We start from the raw sequence: 27,273 nt of genomic DNA, 5'->3' as shown, positions 1-27,273 counted from the left end.
CATGGTGATAAGGGTATCATCGGCATATTGGATAACAGGGAAATCAGAAGAGGAGTTCAATGGGATTGGAAGAGTCAAGAGGCCATCATTTTTTGCCTTGTTGAGGATGGATTGTAGCAGATCAGCTTCAAGGACGAAGAGAAGAGGTGAGAGGAGATCACCCTGCCTCACACCTCTCTTACAGGGAATGGTCTTACCAGGAATTCCATTGAGCAACACATTTGAGGTGCCAGAACCAAGAATGTTTTGAATCCAAGACAGCCAGAGATTGCCAAAGCCTTTGGCCTCAAGAAGCTTGAGGATAGTGGAGTGCTCAATTTTGTCGAAAGCCTTTTCAAAATCAAGTTTAAGGATGATCACCTCTTTTTTGGAATGATGACAAAGATGGAGATATTCAAAGGCCCATGCAAGACAATCTTGAATGGTTCTGCTATTGATGAACCCATATTGATTTTGGTGAATTAAAGGAATGATGGAACCCTGGAGCCTGTTGGCAAGAAATTTAGTAATAATTTTCATGGAACTATTAAGAAGAGAGATGGGCCTGAAGTCAGAGACAGAGGAAGGACTCTGAGATTTAGGAATCAAGGTAATGAAGGAGGAGTTGATGCTTTGAAGGCACGCATTGTTGGCCTGAAAGTCCCAGCAAAGGTTGTAGAAATCAGTTTTAATTGTTGACCAACATTTCTTGATGAATTCATTGCTGAAACCATCAAGGCCGGGGGACTTGTCATTAGGGAGGTGTTTAACCACATCATCAATTTCAGCAGCAGTAAAGGGTTGCGCTAGTGATTCTAGTCCCTCATGGGTTTGGATAAGAGAAGGTAGATCAAAGAGAATTCCTTTAAAATCAGACTGCCCAATTATCTGCTTAGAAAAGTCCCAAAGCAGCTGCTCCTTATCAGAATGAGAGGTCACAGTATCCTCACTGTCTGTTTTTAGGCTGGCAATCATATTTCTTCTATGCCTTATAGTGGCATTGGCATGAAAAAATTTAGTTCCAGCATCCCCCAGAGTTGCCCATTTAACAGCCCCCCTTTGCTTCCAATAAATTCTCTGTTGTTCAAGTAATGCCAATAGCTTTCCTCTTAAGATACATATGAAGTTCCATTCTTGTAGACTCAGATCTCTATATTCCTCCAAAGTTTCCAGAAACTGCAGAGTTGTAGAGATGTTTGCAATGCTAGTCTTAAGGTTGGAAAGACTAGAACTCCAAACTTTGAGGGCTCCTCTTAGATCCTTGAATTTGCTCGTGATAATTCTAGCTTTGTCTGTCAGGTGAGGAGAGGCAGACCAGTTTTCATTCAATAGGGCTTGAAAATCATTCTTAAGCAACCAAAAATTTTCAAATCTGAAGATATGAGCTTTCGGAATATCAGTTGAAATTGAGATGATCAAAGGACTATGGTCAGAGACTTCCATTGCTAGAGCTTTACAGGTGGTTTCAGGATAGGTGAGTGTCTAACTGTTATTGGTAAACATCCAATCAAGTTTTTCCAGGAGAGGGGGGTTTTGCATGTTGGACCAAGTAAATTTTCTCCCTTGGAGAGGAATATCAGTTAATCTCAGATGACTAATGGTGCTATTAAACATGAACATCTCATTCACATCTGCTCCTTCCCTGTTTCTATTTTCAGGATATCCGTAGAGGTTAAAGTCTCCAAGGATGATCCAATCTTCATTCTGAGAAATCTGTACAGTTTTGAGTCAATTAGTGAACTCCCTTTTTCCTTCTGTGACACAGGGTCCATAGACGTTCATCAAGGTCCAATCGTTATCATTAAGTCTGGAGGGAAACTGATAGCCAAGGTAGTGCTGTTAGCAAATTTAAGAGTACCAGAGAATAACACAGCTTTCCAAGCAACTAAAAGTCCCCCAGAGGCACCCACCGAGGGCAAAAAAAGGAACTCATCAAAAGGAGCTGGTAAATTTTCTTGACAAAGGCTTGATCATGAGTTCTTTTTTGAGCAGCATGGGACATTGGAACATCCTTTCATCTTCCTCCAACCAAACGGCCCGCCGTCTCCTAGTCTCCCCACGCACACCCACTACGCCACGCAGTTAGTAGTTTCGTGCCATGATGCATGCATGCTAAATTGCTAATCAAGACGGGACTCCAAGAGGCAACGACCTATGCACGCACCGCACGCAAAGGTCGCAACTCTCGCAAGCATGTATCGTCATGGCGTCCCGCCTCTGCCCTAGGCCTTAGCCGTGGCACGATGTATCGCCGTTACTATATAAGCGCACTCCTATGCACAAGTGCTAGATACCCACATGTGCAAAATTAAACGAACACTGATCGACGATAACGTTGCAAGATTGCATCTTGTCGATCGATCATCGTAAACGTTGGCTTGTTAGCTTGTATATACACACAGACACAATGGCGAGCAGACGGGCGATCTTGTTGGGTTTGGCCGTCGTGGCCCTAGCGGCTGCCGCATTCGTGCGAACCGGCGACGGCGCCGGCGAGGACGACAACAACGCCGCTGCCTTTGCCAAGGCGAGCGGGACGCGCTTCACGCTAGGTGGGCGGCCGTTCTACTCGAACGGGTTCAACGCGTACTGGCTCATGTACATGGCGTCGGACCCGGCCGACCGGAGCAAGGCGACGGCCGCGCTGGATGAGGCGGCCCGCGTCGGCGCCACGCTGGTGCGGACGTGGGCGTTCAGCGACGGGGGCTACCGGGCGCTGCAGGTGTCGCCCGGGGTGTACAACGAGGAGGTGTTCAGGGTATGTATGTCGTATCGGACGGCGGTCGAACTATTAGCTCAATCAAGTTATATCATGTTATTATTTACATATATAGCAACTTAATTGCTCTCCTTCTATATATTTCGGCTTTTCGGCTCTGATTTTTGTATGCTATATATATGCATGGATGAATGGATTTTGTGCATTATTGTGCTCTGAAATTTTTCTTCAGTTTGCCAACATTGACAGATATAGTATCCACGATGGTAATAAAGTAACATCATGTTGTTGTAAAAAAAAACAGTAACATCATGTTCTCTCTGTATAACTCTCTCAGGGTCTGGACTATGTGATATCCGAAGCAAAGAAGCGCAGGATCCATTTGATTCTGAGCCTGGTGAACAACTGGGATGGGTACGGCGGGAAGAAGCAGTACGTGCAGTGGGCAAGGGACCAGGGGCACAACCTGAATTCTGATGATGACTTCTTCACAAATAGCGTGACCAAAGGGTTCTACAAGAACCATGTCAAGGCCCGTCCACCACTCCATAGTCCATAATGTGTAAATAATCATATGCACTATAGCATTTATCTCAAGACACCTGATGCACCATTCTGTGTGCCCACATTCACAGGCGGTCCTCACTCGAGTGAACAAGATCACCGGAGTGGCGTACAAGGACGACCCGACCATCTTCGCGTGGGAGCTCATGAACGAGCCTCGCTGCCAGAGCGACCTCTCCGGGAAGACTCTGCAGGCGTGGATCACGGAGATGGCCGGCTACGCCAAGTCCGTGGATCCCAACCACATGCTGGAGATCGGGCTCGAAGGCTTCTACGGCGAGTCCACGCCTGACCGCAAGCACAACTTCAACCCGGGCGGCTACACCGTCGGCACCGACTTCATCTCCAACAACCTCATCCCCGGCATCGACTTCGCCACGATCCACTCCTACCCCGACCAATGGTAAGTTCTAACGACACTCAAGGTACATGCGTGAATGCACGGCGACCGCGCTGAGAACGGCTACCGTACCGGTCCGGTGCAGGGTGCCCGGCGCGAGCAACGACGCGCAGGTGGCGTTCATGCGGCGGTGGATGGCGTCGCACGCCGGCGACGCCGCGGCGGTGCTGCGGAAGCCGCTGCTGGTGGCGGAGTTCGGCTGGTCCGCGCGGTCCAACGGCTACACGGTGTCCTTGCGGGACGCCTACTTCCGCAGGGTGTACGACGCGATCTACGCGTCGGCGAGCGCGGGAGGCCCGCTCGCGGGGGGCCTCTTCTGGCAGGTGATGGTGCCCGGGATGGAGAGCTGGACCGACGGATACGACGTCGTGCTCGACCGCAGCCCGTCCACGGCCGCCGTCGTCAGCCAGGAGTGCGCCCGGATCACCGGCCTCAACCAGGTGTCCTAGTCGTACTGGTTCATGCCAACACGCACGTTGTAACTGTAATTCAAGAGCCACGGGCCAATTGATGTGCTCTAATGATTTAGAGTCATTCTACGAGCCTCCTTATATTCTTCTTAATTTGTAGAAATAGGTATTTTAGCGAAAAATAACTAAAGGTTTTGTTAACTAGATCTTTAAATATTGTCATCCTCTATTATCGAATTCTAGAGCACATAACATATATAAGAAAAAAAGGTTGGAAAGTTAGAGAAAATATTTTTTTATTTAAATAACTCTCTAAGTGATGATTTAGAGAGTAAATTTAAGAAAGACTCTAGAGACACTTAATACGTCCAAATCTTCGAAGGGAGAAATAAACAGAAGATGACTAGAAATTAAATATGAAAGGTAACTGATCTTAGCAATCATTTTCACGATATTAGTTAGGGTTGACATAATCAACCCTCAAATCTCTACTCACTACCGGAGACGGCTTCTTTGCCGAGTGTTACACTCGGCAAATGGCGCTCGGTAAATAGTTTATCGATAAAGACCTCTTTGTCGAGTGCACTTTATCGGACACTCGGCAAAGGCTTTGCCGAGTGCCAATCCGACACTCGGCAAAGAAAAGTGGCCGTGACGGTGGCTTTGCCGAGTGTCAAGGTCAAGCACTCGACAAAGGCACCCGATTTGCCGAGCGCCATTGACTTAGACACTCGGCAAAGGCGGCCACTTTACCGAGTGTCGCCGACAAGACACTCGGCAAAGTGGAGACCTTTGCCGAGTGCCTGGACCGTGGCACTCGGCAAATCTGTGATGTTTATCGAGTGTCATGGCCATTGCACTCGGCAAAGTGACTGAAAACAACCTTTTTTATTTATTTTTTACATCCCATCCAAACAAACATAAGATATATATAACAAACATCACCAACATCACATATATATCACCAACACCACATATATATCACCAACACCACATATATATCACAAACGTCACATGTCTTACAATATATTACAAATAAGTTCACAAGCAATCCAAGTGCTCCATCATCGTCAACCACAATTGCAAATAGAAGTATCATTAACAACCACAAGTATCGTCACTGATTTGGTGAAGGATTCGCTGAAGCATGAGGATCGTTCGATGCCGTCGATTAATTCTGCACAAAGAAGAAGAGATTGTATGTGTGAGACAAGATAAATATATACCATACATGAATAAAACTTTCATACTCGACTAGGTTTGACCGTAAGCATGAACATACAAACTAAAATATTTATACTCACAGGAGTAGAATAGTGAGGAGGTGGAGGTGGAGCGAATAGCGAAGGTGGCGGAGCTACACCCGTAGCGGCGCCAAGACTTTGCATGTACTGAAGAATCTCCTCCATCCTCCGTTGCTCGCCCTTCCGCTCAACCTCCACCCTCTCCATCTTCGCCTGCATCTGCTCCCGTATCCTCCTCTCTTATTCTAGCTATGCCTACAATATATTCACCCCAATGTTACAATGCAAAGGAAAGGTATGAAAAAATCAATGAACGACGAATAAACTAGGAATAACCTCGAGTGCCTCCACCCGGTGGTGTGAAGTGTCCTACCAAGGTCGTATGGCCGGGCTCCTACTCGTGCTGCTTGCTCGAATCTAGGAGAGACTAAGAGTAGTGGCCGAGTCAATTGCGCCATCGCCAATCCAGTACCGCCCATGCTTCTTGTCTCCTCCCACCCTCATGACGACTTCTCCATCAAGGTCCTCGGTGCTCGGATCGTACTCTGACACATGGACCTCCCTTGCCATCGATGTGTACTCACTAAGGCGGTTGTGGATGGTCGCATTGCTGTACGCCTCGGGCCCGTCCTCCGGATTGTAGTCGACGTCGGGCGTCGCCTTGCCCTTGTGGGCCATAGCAAATGCCTTGAAGATGGAGCAAGGCTGGCCACCATGTGACGCCGACTGTGAGAAATAGGGGAGCCGAGTCAAGCTCGACTTATGAGAATGTCATCAAAATAGGGGAGCCATGTGGGCCATAGCAAATGCATTTTTAGTGTGCATTACATCAATGTTATGTGGAAGGAGAAGGTCATCAAAATAGGAGAGCCAAGTCAAGCCTGACTTATGAGTCCACATATGTTGCTCTCCATATCCCACAAAACCACCTTCTAGATTGACCATGAGACCATTTATCTGTTCACGAACCACGGCACCAGTCATTATCGGTGGTGCAGGGTCTATCACTATGACACCTTTCATAAAGTTCTTGATGTCTCGTCTGAATGCATGGCCAAGAGGAAGGAATTGCCGATGTTTGTCGAACGATGAATACTTATCACCCTTCTGCAACCAAATGAACCTTAGACCTTCATTGCATACTAGACATGGAAACTTCTCGTGAACACACCAGACGCAGAATATCCCATACACTAGGAAGTCATGCAGGGAGTAGTGGTACCAAACATGCATTTTGAAGTTTTTCTTTGTAGCTCGGTCGTATGTCCATACCCCTTCCTCCCAAGCACGGACCAATTCATCAATCACAGGCTCCATGAACACACTCATATTATTCCCCGGGTGTCCAGGAATTATCAACGACAAGAATATGTTCTGTCATTGAAAGCATACGTCGGGGGGGGGGGGAGATTGAGGAGGATAACGAACACGGGCCAACATGTGTATGGGGCAGCCATCATTCCATAAGGATTGAACCTATCTGTTGCCAGTGCAACACGTACATTACAAGCCTCTTTAGCTTTCTTATGATGAATGCCATCAAAGTGGGTCCATGCTTCACCATCGGATGCATGTACCATCTAGTCAGGATTGTATCGTTTGCCATTTTTGTGCCATATCATCTGTTTTGCGGATTCCTCGGTCATGTATAGCTGTTGGATCCTCGGTATGAACGGAAGGTGTCGTAGGATTGTCACAGGAATATCAAGCTGCCTCTTCTGGCCATCACCAGAATCTACCTCTAGGAACCTAGAGGATTTACACTTTGGACAATACTTTGCTTTCACGTATTCTTTCCTAAATAGGACGCACCCCTTCGGGTAAGCATATATCTGCTCATACGGCATCTTAAGTGCACAAAGGAGTTCCTGTGACTCATGCATGCTCTTTGGCAGAAGGTGACCCTCTGGAAGCAGGCTGCCAATAACTGTCAACATACCATCGAAGGAGTCTCGACTCAGGCTATACTGAGACTTTAACGCCATTATGCGTCCAATGGCATCCAGTTGAGAAACCTTTGTCTGGCCGTGAAGAGGTTTCTGTGCCATGGCAAACATGTCATAGAACGCCTTTGCGGTTGCCTCTGGCTCCTCCTACGTACATCCTTCAGCAAACTATGCCTCGTGATAGTCATTTAACATGTCTGCTACCCCGGCATCAGCATCATAATCCTCGACGCGTGGTCTCACCACCTTCTGTCTCATACGATCGGCTTCACCATTATAGACCCACCGGATATAGTCTGCCGTAAATCCATTCTTCCAAAGATGTTCCCCCATGACCTTCTTCATTTGTCTTTTGCTGTTTGCACATTTACAGCAGGGACAACAAATTTTACTCGCTCCTTTAGCAGCCACGCTGAAAGGTCCTAATGGCTAGAGGGGGGGGTGAATAGCCTAATAAAAATTTCTATAACAACACTTAACAAAATGGTTAGATAATTATGAGGCGAAGCAAGTGTTGCGCTAGCCTACTCAAAATACAAGCCACCTACCACAATTCTAGTTTAGATAGTATCTATTCACACAATAGCTATGATACTACTCTATGTTAGTGTGCTCTCAAAGGCTAACTAAAGAGCCACACTAATCAAGCAAGCAAGCTCTCACAACTAGCTACACTAAAAAGCTTGTCAACTAGTTTGCGATAATGTAAAGAGAGTGATCAAGAAGATAATACCGCCGTGAAGATGAATAAACCAATCAATCACAAGGATGAATAACAATGAAGATCAATCACCTCGGAATCAAAGATGAACACAATGATTTTTGCCGAGGTTCATTTGCTTGCCGGCAAGCTAGTTCTCGTTGTGGCGATTCACTCACTTGGAGGTTCACACGCTAATTGGCTTCACACGCCAAACCCTCAATAGGGTGCCACTCAACCAACACAAGATGAGGATCACACAAGCCACGAGCAATCCATTACAGTACCTTTTGGTGCTCTGTCGGGGAAAGGTCAAGAACCCCTCACAATCACCACGATCGGAGCCGGAGATAATCACCACCCTCCGCTCAACGATCCTCGCTGCTCCAAGCCATCTAGGTGGCGGCAACCACCAAGAGTAACAAGCGAAATCCGCAGCGAAACACGAACAACAAGTGCCTCTAGATGCAAACACTCAAGCAATGCACTTGGATTCACTCCCAATCTCACTACGATGATGAATCAATAATAGAGATGAGTGGGAGGGCTTTGGCTAAGCTCACAAGGTTGCTATGTCAATGAAAATGGCCAAAGATATGAGCCATAGCTGGCCAAGGGGCTTAAATAGAACCCCCCACGAAATAGAGCCGTTATACCCCTTTATTGGGCACACTGCGCTCTGACCAGACGCTCCAGTCATACTGACCGGACCCTAGACTCAGCGTCTGGTCCACTAGTTTATGTCACGTGTCATTCTGAGTTAAAACTGAATCGTCATATCACAACGGCTAAGTGCTGACCGGACGCTCCGGCAGAACTGACCGGACCCTGGAGCCTCAGCGTCCGGTCGAGTACAGTAAGGGTCCAAATCCGTTTTTCCTCGACCAGACGCGTTCGGTCCACCTCGATCGGACATAACCCAGCGTCCGGTGGAGTATCCTAGCCACTGTACCACCAGGTCAGCGTGACCGAACATAGGCAGTCAGCGTCCGGTGCATTCAGATCCAGCGTCCGGTCACTTGATCGACGCTGGCATCTCCTCTGTCTTCTTCACCCTTGCTCAAATGTGCTAACTACCAAGTGTATCACTTTGTGCACATGTGTTAGCATATTTTCACAAATGTTTTAAAGGGTGTTAGCACTCCACTAGATCCTAAATGCATATGCAATGAGTTAGAGCATCTAGTGGCACTTTGATAACCGCATTCCGATACGAGTTTCACCCCTCTTAATAGTACGGCTATCAAACCTAAATGTGATCACACTTTCTAAGTGTTTTGATCACTTAAAACAAAATAGCTCCTACAAATTATACATTTGCCTTGAGCTTTTTGTTTTTCTCTTTCTTCTTTTCAAGTTTAAGCCCTTGATCATCACCATGCCATCACCATTGTCATGCTATGATCTTCATTAGCTTCTCCACTTGAAGTGTGCTACCTATCTCATGATCATTTGATAAACTAGGTTAGTACTTAGGGTTTCATCAATTCACCAAAACCAAACTAGAGCTTTCAAACGCCAAATGTCCGTTCCAAGAAAGCATCGGTCTTGTCGATCCATTCATTGGTGACCTGACCCTAACTTGCGTGGCCCGTGTACATCCACTCACGGTCCTCCATCCTCTAACATATACAGCGACGAGTAATACAAACATCAATTGCATCTACACGACGTTCCTACTATCTAATAGGTGATGATATGTCCTAATCCCACGTGAGGATACGTATGTGGGGTTAGTTTCCATGCTCTACTCCTATCTAAGACAGAATTTCGGCAGCACCTCCCTGCTGTTCTCCAAATACACGTCTTTCCAGAGAGAGTGTGTATTCAGAGAACAACAGGGAGATGATGCCGAAAATCTGTCTCGGATCGGAGCAGACCATAGAAACTAACCCCACCTACGCATCCGTGGGCTGTCCAAAAAATGTGGACAATTCAAAATAGATATGGTTTTAGATATAGAAATATCTGCATATTTTCAACCATATCTCTTTCGAACGGGAGACGCCTAACTAGGTTACGTGATCTACGATCATGATACAGAAAGAGGGGTTATACCTAGGGTGACGGTGGAGTCAGGCTAGCGGGGCCGTGGTGGGTCGGTGCAGTGGCGAGGCAACGCGGTGCAGGCAGACCCGCAACGGCGAGGAAGGCGATTGGGGTCGCCGAGGTACTCCGGCTCCGCTCCGACGGACTCTTCTCTAAAAAAAGAAACATAAAACTGTCAATACAAAATTTCGGCAGCACCTCCCCTACACGGTGAGGTTTTCAAAACCTGCAAGAAAACCAATGGCACGATGGCCGACATGCACATATATATGAACGACATGATGGTCGACATGCACAAGATTATATCCAACCACATATATATAACAATGTCACAACCACTCCTACGACTACCACCACTGCTACTCTACCACTACTACTACCGCAACTACTAGTAATACTACGACGATGACGACGACGGTAGGGCATACCTAGTGGGCGTCGTAGGGCGGCGGTGGTGAAGGGGCCAGGGCGCCGGTGGACAAGGCGACGGCTGGGGAAGCACCGGGGACAGTGCGGGCGCGGACGGCGACGGCACGGGCGCGGCTGGCGCTGGCACGGGCGGGGCGGCGGCGGGGCTGGCGCCTCCTTCTTCTTCCTCCTTCCTCCTTCTTCCTCCTCCTCCTCCTCTTCCTCATTCTTCCTCCTCTCCTCCTCCTCCTCTCTTTCTCCTCCTATTCCGGCGGCGCGGCGCGGGGGGCGGCGTGGGCAACGACGGGGGTGGGGGCGGCGGCAGGGCTGGCACGGGCGCGGGCGTGCATGTGTGCGTGCGTGCGGTGTGTGGGCCGGCTAGGCCAGGAGGTTAAATCCCCTCTTTGCCGAGTGCCCCCGATCTGGCACTCGGCAAAGTTTTTTTATTTTTTTTAATTCTTTGTCGAGTGCTGTCTGGCCAGACACTTGGTAAAGAGTTTTTTTTTATTTTTTTTAAAAAAATCTTTGCCGAGTGCCATAGGTCCTGACACTCGGCAAAGAGACTCCTTCGCCGAGTGTCTTCTCCTGACACTCGGCAAAGAGGCTCCTTTGCTGAGTGTTACTTTTTGACACTCGACAAATCATATTTTTTTTTCACTTTTGCCGAGTGTTATTTTTTGCCGAGTGTTCGGCACTCGGCAAACCACCTTTTTTGCTGAGTGCTTTCTCTCTGGCACTCGGCAAACAACCTTTTTACCGAGTGTCCAATAAAAAACACTCGGCAAAGTCTGGGACACTCGGTAAAGAAGCCATCTTCGGCAGTGACTAGTGTTAAAATGTCCACTAAATCTATTACGTTTTTCTGTATTTTCCAGTTTGGAAGAAAATCGGCTTGGCTTCATGATTAAATAGTGGCATTTGAACCTAGAGGGGTAAGGGCAACAACAATGCAAGCACACACCATCGTCAGCTTCAACAAAAAAAAGTTGAAAAACACGTAGGCATGAAAAAACACTAGGCTACTAAGGGCTTCCCCAATGCAAGCAGATAGACAATCTGTTTGGCTGGGGCAGAAACGATCGTATATGATCGTAAATTATTATTATTGACTGGTTTGATGTGAGAGAAAAATACTGTTCTGGCTGAAAATTTACGATCGTTTACGACCAATCGAACAGGCTAAGAATCATTAGCCTAGATAGAAGTAGACTTCCACCTATGCAAGAGATGAAACGAAGCAATACTCCATTCAATATTCAGCATATTCGCTGGTTAGTTTCTAGGCTGATAAGCTCGACTGGTGCTAATTTATTATGAGAGAAAAACAAGATTAGCTGACTGATAAGTCCTGACTAAAACCATCAAACGAACGGGATAGCTTTTTCCTTATCTGCACCCAAAGCTCTCGATAGGAACCAGTACTTCTGCTATGTGTCATGTGTCAGACTAAGCCGTAGGAGCTTCTGACCACCAGCCTCCGCCACACTATCACGTTGGGGAAGGCCTAACCCACCCAACGCTAGCCAGACCTCCTCCTTGCACTTCTCAGAGCGGGTCTCTTTCAAAGGTATCATGACAACAAGCACAGGCTAGCGCTTTTGAGGCAGTCAGGCAGCGTTTCTCTTCTATAACAAGGGTGCTCCAATCTTTTGTTAGTTTGGGCAATTGCTATATATCTCTGCAGACTACTCCATATAGGTTACTCTGATACTCTGCGAAACCACCTACCTATTACATAGAGCTTTAAGTCTACATGAAAGGTTAGAGCTAGTGGCTATGTTGGTGCGTCGGGGCTGCTCTAAGAGCGTCCACAGTGTTTCAACCCGTCCTTGGGTTTTAACCGGAGCCCACAACTGATCAGACGTCACATGTTCTTCTATCAGCAATGTATCGAACCCAGCATAAGTCCATACATGGGCCCAAAATCAACTGTACCCTCCTCTCCTTTGCGCGAGCAGCAATGCGAGGAAAGAGTTCTTTATTTCTTCAACCCAGGTTCCATGAGAAGGAGCCGGTCCTTCATTGAACCATGGTTGCAGCGTATAGAACCGGGTTCCATCTTAACATTTATTGTATCGCACCGGCTTCGACCCTCCCACTGCGGATGCTCTAAGCGGCAAGCAAAGAGTCTCGCCAGGTACAAATTGCTCGTTGGCACTTGGCCCAGTATAGAAATCACGCCTAAACAAAGATCTCTTGTGATAACTTAAAAAAGTGGTTCCCTGACGAAATGTGTCCGCGTTTAGGCATCCCACCTTGCGCGCGCCCAGATGCTCCCACCTTGCGCGCCCCCATTGGGCAGCCCGTCAGCATCGTGCGGAGGCCGCCACGTTGCGCGCTCCGGAGCGGCGGGGCCCACCACCACACCACACCATGTTCTGTCCAACGAACGGGAGCTGGAAGAAAAAAAGCCTTGTCCCACCCGCGCGCTGCACCCAGCAGATCTTGTGACTCGCTGACATGCCGGCCCCGCCGGCAATTCGATCATCGCAGCCCTAGTCCCAGCACGACAAGAGGAATCACCCACCGAATCAGCGGTGGCCGGTGGGCAGGCGTGAGATCTTAGGTCCAGTTTAGTTTGCAAAAAAATTTGCAAAATTTTTCACATTTTCCGTCACATCGAATCTTTGGACGCATGCATGAAACATTAAATATAAATAAAAAATAAAACTAATTACACAGTTTAGACGAAATTCACGAGACGAATCTTTTAAGCCTAATTAGACTATGATTGGACACTATTTGCCAAATAACAACGAAAACGCTACGGTAGCTATTTTGCAAAACTTTTTGCATCTAAACAAGGCGCGGCGTGCGCGAGGCCAAAGCCCAAAGGGGGGGCTAGTACTTTATTACCCGGCGCGCACTCAACTCCGTTGAGATTTCGTCGCGGCCTCGGGCCTGGCGGGCGTTTTAAACGCCCCCACACGGCTCCTCGGGAGCGACACCTGTCCACCCATTCCTCCCGGCCTCGCCTCGCCGCCACGGTCTTGACCTCCCGCACCCGCGGCCAGACACCAACGCGCGTCTTCCACCTCGCTTCTCAGGTTTCTCCCACCAAATTCCTCTTGATCCACGGAATTCCCCTCGCTAATTCTGGTATCTCCTGTCGCTAAGCCACTCTACTCCGCCTAACCCCTGCTCTGAGCTCACCTGATTGGCGGCTCCGTTCGGCCTCTGGGCGTGCGCGTGCTTGAGAGGGCTCTTTCGAAGCGTCGATTGGGTTGAGTTTGCTGACCGACGCGAATCAGGGATGAATTTCCCGGGAGGAAGCGGGAAGCGGCAGCAGGAGCCGGAGCACCTGCCGCCGATGACGCCGCTCCCGCTGGCTCGGCAGGGGTCGGTGTACTCGCTCACGTTCGACGAGTTCCAGAGCTCGCTCGGCGGGGCCGCCAAGGACTTCGGGTCCATGAACATGGACGAGCTCCTCCGCAGCATCTGGTCGGCGGAGGAGATACACAACATCGCGGCCGCGGCCGCGGCCGCGGCCGCCAACGCGTCGGCGGCGGCGGACCACGCCGCGCGGGCGTCGTCCATCCAGCGCCAGGGCTCGCTCAGCCTCCCCCGCACGCTCAGCCAGAAGACCGTCGACGAGGTCTGGCGGGACCTCATGTGCGTCGGCGAAGGACCCTCCGCCGCGCCCGCCGAGGCTGCGGCGCCGCCCACGCCGGCCCAGCGGCAGCCCACGCTCGGGGAGATCACGCTGGAGGAGTTCCTCGTCCGCGCCGGTGTGGTGAGGGAGGACATGACGGCGCCGCCGCCTGTACCGCCGGCGCCGGTGTGCCCGCCTCCTCCTCCGCAGCCGCCAATGCTGTTTCCCCATGGCAATGTGTTTGCTCCCTTGATGCCTCCGCTGCAATTCGGGAATGGGTTGGTGTCGGGGGCTGTCGGTCAGCAGCAGGGAGGTGGCCCTGCGGCCCCGACGGTATCGCCGCGGCCGGTGACGGCCAGCGGGTTGTCATCTCTGTCGCCATCACCGGTTCCGTACGTTTTCGGTGGTGGTTTGAGGGCAAGGAAGCCACCAGCCATGGAGAAGGTGGTTGAGAGGAGGCAGCGCCGGATGATCAAGAACCGGGAGTCGGCCGCGAGGTCGCGTCAGAGGAAACAGGTAATGTTCTGTCTGTAAGTACATTAGTTTCCTGCTTACTAGTAACAGTTATACTGACACGTGTACCAGTGTAAGTTTAATGTTTACTGTATGTTTTATTTTTCCTCAACATGTTAAGTATTGTAAGAACGGTGTTGAGAAAATCTCACTATGGCAATTCTTTTGCATCAGATTTGCTTGAAATAAACTAGAATTTGTGACTTAATAGTGTGTATAGTAATAGTTATGCTACATTGGTATAATAAGACTATAATCATAGGAACTTATCAATTATTTGCAAAATAATAATATAAACTGCTGAAGTGCTGATGTCTTGGAGATGTAGGATGTAGGAATCTAAGTGAAAGCTATTTTTGAATGAATCTAGTCTCTTTTCTCTCAGGCTTCTAAAACTACTGTCGATTTTTAGACATAATTGTACTTTGTAATATTTCCCAGGCATATATAATGGAGCTGGAAGCTGAGGTGGCAAAACTTAAAGAGCTGAACGATGAATTGGAGAAGAAGCAGGTATGCTCATACAATGTTTGCATTTTTATTTCTTGGGTCGCATTTATATCAACTTATGAAAGTATTTCTTCTGAAATAGTTTAATTAATATCCATACTTGAAATTGGGACTGTTTGGGATTCCAGAGAACCTTATGTACTTTAGCACATTGTCACATCTTTTTTATCAATACTTGTACATTATTTACTTTATTAGGTTTTCAAAAGGTCAAGTTATCATTTTCTTATTTTTATTTTTTGCCGATCACCATAGTACATTTAGTTTTCAGCAAAAGGAACTATGGAGCACTTTTGTGATGATAATTTTAATGATAATCACCATAGAGCATTTGACAAAGTGAAATGCATTCAAAGTCCATCATATTAAAGAACCATAGAACTTTAGTGTGCATCTCGTTCATAAGAGTTGTCCTTTTCCTCTGTAATTTCCTCTTAAATTAGTATACCAGCCAAAGAATTGTTATAACTGCCATTTATGACTAGTCGCTTGCCTGCTTTCTATGAAATCTTCTTCGATTCTGATTCATGTTAATATAGCTTATTGTCAATAATATTTCCGTTGAACTAGAACATGTGAGCTTTGCAGCCTCTTGTCTGACTATTTTCTGTGTAGTGCGATCGCAATCTTCACATATGTTTGTTTAGTAACCGACTATCTTTTCTAATTTGCAGGTCGAAATGTTGGAGAAGCAAAAGAATGAGGTAATTTCTTCCCATTTTGAAGAGGCTACTTTTGCTCTGGTTACATGTATAGCCTCTTTCGTTTCATTACTAGCAGCGAACTTGGTTGATGTAAACAAAATTGTTTTCTACAATAGCAATTCTATAATCTGTTGATTCCCTTGTCATGAAGTATTACAGTCAACCCTATCAACATCATGAATATAGTATAGCTCAATGATCATATCACTTTGCCTCTTTTGTTTACTTGATTGGAAATGGATGGTTTGAAACCTAAACTATTATTGTTGAATAAAATAGAAGTTTTCTAAACTTGTGGTTTCCGTGACTTGGTTCATATGAGAAATGTTATAGTCCATTGACAGCTACTGATATCCAGAGAGTTCTGCGTTCAAACTATCAGTCTATCATGCTCATATTTGACTAAAGCTGTATGGAAACTCAAAAATGATTAAGGCCAGAACCGATGTGGATGTGGTTAATTGTATTTTTCCTACAACTGGGGCTAAGGTGGTGGCATTTAAGCTGGTTAAATGATTTCAGAATTCTCTAAATTGATTGGCCAACTTCCACAACTGTTGTCGCCATGCAGTCTGTGCTTTTCTGTATGCAGTTTGCCTGTTGATACTAATGTTGTCTTGTAAAGTTACCTATGTTTTTGTCAATGTTTTGCTCAAGCTCTTCCCACTATTTGAATAGTTGTACTGTCTATTTGTGATCTTATGCTGATCTAAGAAAACTGAACGGCCAAGAAAATATGCAGCTCCTATTTTACCACCGGATGTTAAAAAAATGTCTGTGTAGTAACTGTCGTGGGTGTGCTGATGTTATGAGAAATGAGACCAATAAGATTGATGGGCAATTGCATCTTCCTAGCTTCATTTCAAAATTATGCATAGTAAAGTTTCACGGTTATGGATTTTACTTGATTAAAAAAAAATCAGTGGATGTTGCTCTATCTGACATTCCATGAGATTCGTGGCCAATTTTATTTAGCTTTTTTTGTTGTGGACTGTCCCCCCTGTTGACTAATCAGTATGAACTCTTCTGGAGACACCCTTTGTTTTTTATGCATGGTAAACCACTATTTATTTGTTTTGTATAGAACTTCATGTTCTGACTCTTGCAAGTTTCAATTTACATAATTATGTTTTGCTAAAAAAGGAAAAAGGATTAGACCACTGCTGTTATTACCGAATCACTACTTCTGTACAGAAAAGCATACCTCAGATCCTGTTTGCTCAAACATAACAATGTTTTGATGGTTGTTGCAGGTCCTGGAGAGAATGAGACGGCAAGTTGGACCCACGGCAAAGAGAATTTGTCTGCGAAGGACATTGACAGGTCCGTGGTAAGCTGTAGATCTGTACGGCTGTACCTAGCAATATCACTCGTGAAGGAGTGTATGGAGTATATAGTAGGTGAAGATGAACACACAATGGCCAGAGTTGCCCTTGTTGACATAGCCATTAATCCAGAGCTTCAGTCCCATAGGCGGATAGATTGCCTGTGATTTTCACCTAATAGGTTTTGGCCATTTGCAAAAAATGTTCGGTCGAATAGAGGGTTTATATGTAGATTCAGTCCGGTTAGTTTATTGACCCGGTAGAGTGCTTATACTCCATACTGCTTCTTCAGGCTTTCTGGTTTGGTGTGATACCATATGACTGTATCATCAGTCCTTGTGCTTTGTAAAACCAATCTGTTTATGATGTAGACTTTAGAACTGCAGGTGTCCGTTGTGCCCAAACCTATAGACATTGCTTAAGAAAGGAGTATCTTGCTGTATACTTATCAGTTGAAGATGTTTGGTTTGCCACCCAGATTTTGCAACCAAATTGGCAGGGTGTATGACAGATGAGAGTCTGCAACTCCATTCCGGGCATCGTCGGAGATGCTCGCTGCTCGCCGGTCGCGTCGCTTTTGTTGTGCTTTGATTGGAAGGGAATCAGTGAGTGCCTTCAATCATACGATGCTACAAACCTATGCATGGTCCCTGTGAGTTCGTGTGGTGTGCTTGGCCGGGAGCTCGTGTAGCGGTTCGGCTGGCCAACAGTGGGACACGCAGGCGTGCCATGTTCGCTGTCGTGGCCGTCCTAATCGCAATTAACAGGACTCGCCGTCTAGACACGTGCAGTGTCGGAGGCATCTGTCAGATCAGTTGGCCATCTAGGCCCGTGTAAATGCATCGAGGAGCCCTGCATCTCCCCGGCTGGTCAGGAAACCAGCCGGAAATAAACTGTGCCGGACTGAGAACACTGTTCACTCTCTCAACCTCCAGATTCCTCCGGATTCCTTCGAACCGGAAATCGGTCCTGAGGACGCCTGCTGCATTCCGGTACGGTGCAGACGACACAAGCTGAAGACGCCGTACGCCTCGGGTACAGACTACAGAGGAACCGTCGCTCGCTCCTCCAGTCCATCAGCGCTGGCTCGAGGTTACTCTGAATTATGCAAGATGAGAACGCATTAGCGCTGTAACCACATTGTTGTCTGTACTTCATTAGTTGATTAGGCAGGTGCTGGACCAGGGCCAAACAGTGCAGTTCAACAGACTGCGGTACTGCACCCGTATTGCTTGCAAGTGTCAATGCCCTTTGCCATTAAAGAGGAGCCACGGCCTGCACGGCGCACAGCACTAAGACCTTAGTTTAGTTCCTAAACTAAAGTTTACTCCCTATCCCATTGAAGATTTTGGACACATACATAGAGTATTAAATATAGACTAAAAAATAACTAATTTTATAGTTTACGACTAATTTACGAGATGAACCTTTTAAACCTAATTAATCCATAATTTAACAATGTGGTGCTACAGTAACATATGTGTTAATGATGAATTAATTAGGTTTAAAAGGTTCGTCTCGTGGATTGACGACGGATTATGTAATTTGTTTTTTTTATTAGTATAAAAAAACCCGTATGAGAGACTCGTATGACACATGACGTGACATCCTAATACCCTGAATTTTAACAGTGGGCCCTAAGTGGACTCCGGTGCGGCTCAGAAAAGCTGAAGTGGTTAGCGGACGACGGGACCTTGCACAAACGAGGTGCGTTACTGGCCAGCGGCTACCGTGATGCAGCCGTGCGCACCCCCACACTCCTCCCTGCCCTGTTGGCTCTTGCAGTCGGCAGCAGCTCAACGTGACATGGACAGCGAGCATGGCGCGGAGCGAAGAAGGGAGACGACTAGACGAGCGCCGCAGCAGCTAAAAGACAGCTTCGCTGCACCGAAACGACAGAAAGGGGCAGCCAAACTCCAGACACCCTCTTCTCTTTCCCATTCGTCCAGACGGACCACAGCCTGTCGTCTCACTCGCAACAAACAATTCTCAGCAACACAACGCAACGCGCAGCACATGGATGTGGCAGCTGCATCAACAACCTAACGGCAATTTTCCCAACCGATCAACCACACGGAGGAATTTCTTTGCACCTCTGCTGGTTTTGATGAAAATGTCTTTTTGATCTGCAGAACCAAGACAACTCTCCCAACCGATTACAGATCCAATTTATTCTTGAAAATTCGTCTCCTTGCTCTTGATCTGTAAGACTATAGATTGAGAACAGATTTCAACTCTGAATTGACCACAGGTTTGTATCAAAGTTGAAACTGAGAAAGGATATACTATGAAGCATTCGGTTAAAAAAAACAGAGAGAAAAACATGTGTGCGTATTCACCTATGGCCGTTATCCGCAGTGTAGTAGAGAAAGATAGCGCACCAATCATTTGGGATGATGAAAATTAATCTGCCTCTTGATAGGAATCATATACATACATGGAGATTAAAAGCTAATACGGATTAAGGAAGCAAGAGGATTAATAATTAACCAAAGTAATTAGGCATGATGTTTGAAACAAAGTTGTTTAGCAGTCCAAGATAAGGTGGAAGGCGGCGCCCCACCAAACCAAACATAAATTCCTCGAGGCGATCGGCGACTGGGGATTCCTTCCTTTTGCTGTTCTGCATCTCGAATGATTGATTTTCTCTCCTCCCAATGCAAGGTAGCGGGTAGCGGCGGCTATGGGCGCCGCCGTCTCCGAGAGCTCAGTGGCGGCTGAGCGTGGACAGCGCAACCACCTGCGCCCACTGCTTCAGCCGCATCTTCACCGTCTCCGGCGGGTCGCCTGCATGAACGAACGGGTCAGATAGATATCGAAACTATAATCACGTCCAAATCCCGTTGCATTTGGATCGACACATAAGAGGTTAATTGCATACAACAAAACCTCGCACAGCGAAAAAAGTACTGTACTATCAGGTTAGATGCGAGCACGCCGGAGATTACCTAGAGAGAGTATGGACATGGGGCTGCCGAGCGGCGACTCTTCGGAGGATACCTCCGACGCGGCACCGCACGAGCACGTCAATCCCTCCGCACCGCCCGCTCCGCCGTGGACGGCGTAGTAGAGGTCGAGCGCGGGCAGCGTCTCCAGGAGGCGGTTCCTCCCGGCGCAGCCGCACGCCGCGCACCCGGAGCCGGAGCCGGCGGGGGCCGGCTCGAAGCCGAACCCCAGATCGATGCACCCGCGGAGCTCGTCGAGGTCGTCGTCTGTGACGCTCCGGACGCGCCGCAACGATGTGCCTCCGCGGCGCATGCCCCGGCGCCGGCGCTCCCACGCCTCGTCGCGCTCGATGTCCGGCGACCACGAGTTCTGCTTCTGCAGCCCCAGCGCGGGCGCCGCGGCAGGCCCCACCTTCTTCCCGGCGCCGCCGCCGATAAGATGGCGTTGCCCCGCCTTCTCCATGGCCACGGGGGTCGGGGGCACTGCTGCCGTATACCCTCCCACCTCCCCTCCGCCCCCTCGCAAGGCGAAGGGGGGACTTGGAGAAGCGAGCTTCGAGGTGGGTGGAGGCGGCCGCGGCGGATTTTATCCCTCCCCTCCGTCGCTGCGTTGGCGTAGCGGATGCGGGCGCGGTCAGCCGCGTGACGTCTGCCGACGTAACGAGCCGTATATATAGAGAGATCGTACCTTCCTCGAATCGAACGGTGGATTTTTTTGAACTGGAAGGCAGCAAGGGTAATTATTAGGCATTTACTTCGGTCACGGGAGAGGATGGCAGGGATGAGAAAAGGACGGCAACAAATTTTGCGCTGACACTTATGGTTATATAAATGTCATTTCTGTTTGAGTTTTTTCTTGTACAAATTGGAAACCTTCGTCGATCCAGCCGTGCAGGCACACATTATGGTTCAACCACCTCTTGGTAACGTTCCATTTTGAGCTCCAGTACGTACCAAAATTACCCTTCGCAACATTTTTTTTCCTTTTCGTGGCGATCTACCCTTCGCAACATGACCAATGCCAGGCATGAATTTGCAAGCAAATTCGAACGGTTTTAGTTCAGATCTTAATCTCGCGGTGTATAGCACACGAACCTAGTTTAACTAGGTCCGGCACGCTTTGATGGAGCAGTTGGTGAGTGGAAAAAGGCGACAGGCGACAGCAAGCTAGGACACGCGGTAAGTAGGGCGGTAACTGCTACCGGTCCTTGACAGTGGAGAGGGTGAATGGCAGCTTTTCCGGCGCTAGCGACGTGATCATGTGCGTGAGGCGTCGTTGAGACTTGCTTGCAGAGTAAAGAATGGATCGATCGATCTGCCAATCGAGTCCTCCATGATTACGCACGCAGTACATATATCAACAAGTTCTGTTCTCTTATTGCACCTCGCCATCAATCGCAATCTCGAGACAAGATCGCAGAAATATCTGCAGGTCGATATATCACCGCATACGAATATCTTCACTGAAGATTGTTTCAGTCCGGGCTAAGTAATGATCAGAATGAGATTCAGACCACACAAACGAAGTATCTCAATCGATTTCGCCCAGATTCATGCATGACCTGCGAAATTACGGTTATCGGTCACGGATTGTGACTGACCACTGATGCGAGCCGTGATTTGCATCAGGCTAATGATGCGTTTGGTAATTTTCGAAAATATATTTTTTTGAAAAAAAAAATCGCAATGGAAAAACAACTTGGCGTTCTGCATCGCGTTTTGCATGAGGTCCTGTCTGCCTTTTTTCTCCTGAACCTCTGACGGCGCTCCTTTTGGGCAGTACAAATATGGAAGCAAAGCACGCAAAGACAAGCTGCGTCGCGGTGCAGTGTTGGAGCAAAACTGGCAAACTTTGCCCCAAGTAGATCAGCGAATCAGATCTCTGTAGCGTGCCGTGGACAGTGACATGCCATAAACTGCACGGCATGCTTTGCGTCGCTTGAGCTCTCAGACTCTCAGCCTTGCAGACGGCGGTTAACATGGAAATTAAGCAACTGGACTTCCAACGTCCAGGAATTCTCTGAAGTCTGAACCGTCTTTTTCATCAGCAAAAGCAAGAGAAATCCTTCAGAGTTTCTATGCATAAACTCAAACCGTGTGATGCAGTCTGATGATGATCAGAACCAATTACTTCTAGAAGCAACTAAGCAAGTCAAGTCGTTCTCCATATTTGTGATTTGATTAGTACGAGTCTAATTTCGCGGAAGACTGTCTCCAACTCCACTACATCATGGGCTTACAACAACCGGTAGCATATATATATAAAAAAAAGTATATATTGGTACGGGATATATGAGTACAATAATTATAATTATTATATAAGCAAGTTGTCTTTTGCTGGATCGTCGTTTCCTTGGCCAGGCAAGTAGTAGCTAGCAACTCATCGAGGGAGAAAGACCAAACGCAATATAATGAGAACGACAACGTCACGTTTCAATAATTGCGGTTTTTTTTTCTCTAATGGTGGCATCCCATGGCATTGGCAGGCCAAGATACGCATATGCTCTTATCACTGCTTTCCTGTTGGGAGCACAGGGACGAGGTGGTTAAGCCTAGATGAACTACCATCTGCTCTGCAGAATAATCAAGTCTCAAAACTAAACTATATAAATACTTTCCTGATTGTTTGTATGTGTAGTACTAGTCTGAACCGAAAGAAAAGTCTGATTTCGCCTGTCAAATTAAAGAAGGATTTAATAATGACAAAAATACATGGAGGAGTTATGAATCTGAAATACTACTCTAGATTTGTTTTCTGTGTGTTACGCTCTGTTCGGATGATGGTTTCTGCGGCTGATAAGCCGTCTGATGCTGTTTTATTGTAAGAGAAAAACATTGTACTATGACTGATAAGTAGTTCAAGCAAACAGGACATTAATTCGAACCTCTCTGGATTGTTCACAGAATCACAGGTAAGGTTTTGTAGAATACTCTAGATTTTTCATTCGAGAGCTTCCAACCCCAGAGCATTGATCGGTTATTATTATCGTCGTTTGCAGATGTATATATCCATATCTAGTGTCTAGATGACCTGTTTCAATTGTTTTCTTTACAACTTAGGAGTAGAAGTGTATGCATCAGATCAGAATAGTTAATTTGGCGCCTTAGCTTCTTCTTCCTGAAAGGCTGAAATCCTGAGACGATAACAGAGTTTCCTGGAAGAAAGCTGACTCTGACAGAAAATACAGGACGGAACTAGGACTAGGCCTCGTTCACTTTACAAAAAAAAAAAAAGTGAACCCGATAAATAGTACTACTTTCGTCTTATTTGACAAATACTGTACAATCGTGGACCAACTAGGCTCAAAAGATTCATCTCGTGATTTCCAACTAAACTGTGTAATTAATTATTTTTTTTACCTACATTTAATACTTCATGCAAGCGGCTAAAAATTGATGTGATGAAGAAAGAGCGAAAAAACTTGAAATTTAGATGGCATCTAAACCAGGCCTAGGGAGTATGAGTCCATGACATCACCTTCGATAGAGCAGTACTGATTTTGTCGTTCCCGAGAAGACTTGACCTCGGTTGGAAACTGGAGTACGAGTAGTAGTAGTGACCCGGAAACAGGGGCAGTACGTTTTATGTCAATGGTCAATGCATTACGGCCGTATTGATCACTACGCACCTCGCTAGTTCTCCAGTAGCCAACCTGAATGGACAGAGTCTTATGGAATGGAATTCATCTCGATAATCAAGCCCTGAACGCTTGAACATGTCAAAATCTCCGATCTCCAGGTTGACTACTACTACTTGCATATCTGAACATGTCACAAAAGCAGGATGTAAACACATCGTCAATTCTATACCAACTAGCGCTAGTGATATGTTTTAAAAAAGGACAGTAGCAATGGAGAAACATGACTTCAGCAGCACACTAGCAATCTCCCTCTCTCTCCCTTGCAGTATTTGTATACGCAGGTCGTCAGTGCGTGAATGGTCACCACGATCGGGCCCTTCCACGCCGACCCCGACGTGGAAGGTCATAAAAAAGAATCAGCGGCGGCGGCCGCCCCGTGCACTTTTACAACATGTTCTGCTTAGGCTAAAACGATCGTATACGATTGTGGATTATCACTACTGGCTGGTTTGATGTGAGATAAAAATACTATTCTGGCTAAAAATTTACGATCGTTTACGATCAAGCGAACGTGCCGTTAACTTGTAACGCTATCTGATCGCCCGCTAGAGCACGCCAAAAGCTTCTCCGTTCCCGCTTGCCTTCGGCCGAAAGATATTCCTAACCCCATTCCGTCTGAGGTCACCTTGCACCGTTCGGCGAATCGGCGCACGCTCGACGGATGGGATATTGGGATCTCTCAATCGACGGCGGGTCAACGGCCGCTTACGCGAGTGGAAAGCGTCTAGGGCTCGTCCCTTAATCCCTTTTTACGGCTTTCCCCGTCAAGAATTCACATGCACGTAAGCTTTGAACTGATCCAGCGGTGAGATTGCGATGCGAATTCTCGCTCACCGACGCGGCGGCGATAGCAGCATCTGCTGGACATTCCTGCAGAGAAGTATGCATGCATCGGTCTGCGTCTACCATAGGCTAGCCCGTAGTACACCGTACCGTACTAGTCTACGTGCAGTAGACTGTGGTGATCTCCTGTCCAATGTGGCAAACGTTAAATTTGTCGAGTGTTTTTATATTCGTCGAGTGTATTCTCTCGGACACTTAGCAAACAAGTTTTTTGTCGAGTGCTACGCTAAAAGCACTCGACAAAAAAAAACAGTCAGTTAAAAAGAGATTTGCCGAGTGTAAAAAAAACACTCGGCAAAGATGAGGTTTATCGAGTGTTTTTTTTATACTCGGCAAAGAAGTAAAAAAAATTCTAGGAAAAAAAGAGAAGAAAAAAAAACTTTCCTAAGTGTCTAGATTTAGGACACTCGGCAAAAGAAAAAAATATTTTTTCTGAGAAAGAAGAAGAAGAAAAAAATGAAAAAAAAACTTTGCGAGTCCTCAGATCTAGGACATTCGACAAAGAAAAAAAAAATTTAGAAAAAAGGAGAAGAAAAAAATGGAAATAAAATTTGCTGAGTGTCCAGATCTAGGACACTCGGCAAAGAAAACAAAAACTCTTTTTAACCGGCCCTACCCTTCTCCCCGCGCAGCCCCCTCCACTTCTCCCCACGCCGTGTTCGCACGCCCCCTCCCCTTCTCCGTGCACGCGCACGCGCCGCCCCCTCCTCCCTCTCGGCGCCAGCGCGGCCCCGCCCTCCCCTCCTCCCTCTCCGGCGTCGGTGCGGCCTGCCCTCCCCTCCTCCCTCGCCGGCGCGGCCCGCCCTCCCCTCCATTCTCGTCGGTGCGGCCCGCCCTCCCCTCCTTCGCCGGCGTGGCCCGCCCTCCCCTCCTCCCTCGTCGACGCGGCCCTCCCTCCCTCTCCCGGATCCAGCTGCGCCGACCCCCGGCCCTCCCTCTCCAAATCCGGCGGTGACGGGCGTGGTAGTGGTGGCGGAGGGAGGAGCGGCGGATCCGATGGCGTGCTCGTCGGCATTCGCAGCTCCACGAGGAATGAACGGGCGACGTGCGATGCTGGTGAGGACGGGCTTGGGCGAGGCTCGTCGAGGTGGATGGCACGGCGGTGGAGGCTCGACACCGTGGCTTCCTAGTGACGACGAGCAGAGGTGGCCACGACGAGGGTGTCGCAGCTCAACGGCGTGGCGGAGTAGGAGCCCGCGATGGTCGCGGATGACGATGTCGCTGTGGCGAGCGGCTCAAGGAGGTGGCTTTGCTGGTGGCGCGGTGGTGGTACGGTGTGGTGGGGCCCTCTCTTCTTCCCGGCGTGCTTTTTTTTATTTTTTTAGAAAAAAGTTTGCCAAGTGTTTTTTTTTGACACTCGGCAACATAAAACACTCTACAAACTAGCGTTTGCCGTTAACAAATTTACTAAGTGTTATTTGCCGAGTGCAACACTAGGCAAATCTTTTGTCGAGTATTTTTAGAACTTCGCTGAGTGCCCCTGGCACTCCGCAAATATCCTATATTCGGTAGTGGTCGTCGTCTCGTCGAGGATGGATGGTTTGGTATCCTTGCGCAGTTGTGCTGTGGCCCGTGTTGGAGTCCGGCCGATCGGACGGAAACACCGTGCCAATAGCTTCCCGCGTACGCATGGTTCCTGGCAAATATTTTTCGCACTAATTTGATTCTGCGTCGTGCCTCGCTCATCTCGCATGTCTGTATGCAGGTAGCGCGTAGTTCTCCAAAGTTGGCAGTTAATTAGCCAGATAGGGCCCACCTCACCCATGTCTCTCTCACCTCACGTAGCACGAACTAAAAAAAAAAATTCATAACTGTTAAACCAAACATTCAAAATAAATTTTGATTGCACCATCGTGTTTCTTACAATAAATCATTCGAAACAAAATCTCAAATGGATATACTTAGATAATTTTTTATTAACGAACATTTATCTTATGAGGATAGAACATTTTTTTATCAAGCAAAAATGATGTTCTCTTCATAAGAACAATGTTCTCGCTGTAGAAGAATAGTATTCTGGTTTTAGGTTTATAAAAGTGGTATTATAATACACATAAAATAAATAAATATATAACATAAATAAAAAACAATAAAATATAAAATAAAGCATAAGGAAATAAATAAATAAAAACACATAATAGAGAAAATTTTCAAAAGAACATCACATGGTTACTTTTCAAATATCCTAAATATACTATAGAACATCACATATATACTAAGTGAACACCATAAGATATATTATAGAACATCGCATACATATTACATAAAATCACTAAATATAACACAGAACATCATATGTATAGTATGTGAACGTCACAAAATACATCATAGAACATCATAAAATATATCACAGAACATCATATATATATACTATGTGAGCATCACAAAACATAAAATAATTAATTATATAGAAATAAAAATAAAATATAATATAAAATGAAAATATTTTTTTATTCATAAAAAATAACAGAACATCTGATGTATATCACGTGAACATAAAAAAACATTACAGAACATTGCATGTATAACACATGAACATCACAAGAAAAACATAGAGCATCACATGAATACTATATGAACATCACAAAAAACATCATAGAACATAACATTATATACTACACGAACTTCATAAAATACATCATAGAACATCACATGTATACCATGTGAACATAAAAAAACACCACAGAACATCACATGTATAACACGTGGACATCACAAAAACATAATAGAACATCACATGTATACAATGTAAACATCATAGAATAGAACAACATTGTATAT

General features: G+C 46.8%; 3 protein-coding genes across 3 annotated transcripts; 2 read left to right on the top strand and 1 right to left on the bottom strand.

Moving 5' to 3' along the window:
- The first annotated feature begins 2,270 nt into the window (after positions 1-2,270).
- LOC136467804 (putative mannan endo-1,4-beta-mannosidase 9) lies at positions 2,271-4,273 on the top strand. The gene is made up of 4 exons (XM_066466592.1): positions 2,271-2,737; positions 3,036-3,230; positions 3,334-3,665; positions 3,748-4,273. Exons 1-4 carry the CDS (start codon positions 2,387-2,389, stop codon positions 4,109-4,111), a joined length of 1,242 nt encoding a protein of 413 aa, XP_066322689.1. The 5' UTR covers positions 2,271-2,386; the 3' UTR covers positions 4,112-4,273.
- An 8,956-nt stretch (positions 4,274-13,229) lies between these two features.
- Positions 13,230-17,522, top strand: LOC136467805 (bZIP transcription factor 23-like). The gene is made up of 4 exons (XM_066466593.1): positions 13,230-14,527; positions 14,966-15,037; positions 15,709-15,738; positions 16,992-17,522. Exons 1-4 carry the CDS (start codon positions 13,673-13,675, stop codon positions 17,070-17,072), a joined length of 1,038 nt encoding a protein of 345 aa, XP_066322690.1. The 5' UTR covers positions 13,230-13,672; the 3' UTR covers positions 17,073-17,522.
- A 1,935-nt stretch (positions 17,523-19,457) lies between these two features.
- LOC136467807 (uncharacterized) lies at positions 19,458-20,649 on the bottom strand. Its single transcript, XM_066466594.1, has 2 exons — positions 20,012-20,649; positions 19,458-19,850 (listed from the first exon to the last, which is right to left on the bottom strand). The coding sequence occupies exons 1-2, from the start codon at positions 20,469-20,471 to the stop codon at positions 19,771-19,773; spliced, it is 540 nt and encodes a 179-aa protein (XP_066322691.1). The 5' UTR covers positions 20,472-20,649; the 3' UTR covers positions 19,458-19,770.
- Between the last annotated feature and the right edge of the window lie 6,624 nt (positions 20,650-27,273).

Source organism: Miscanthus floridulus, chromosome 7 (genome assembly GCF_019320115.1).
Source record: "Miscanthus floridulus cultivar M001 chromosome 7, ASM1932011v1, whole genome shotgun sequence".
NCBI lineage: Eukaryota > Viridiplantae > Streptophyta > Magnoliopsida > Poales > Poaceae > Miscanthus > Miscanthus floridulus.
Note: the sequence above shows the minus strand (reverse complement) of the source record. Positions and strands in the feature narration are given on the sequence as shown.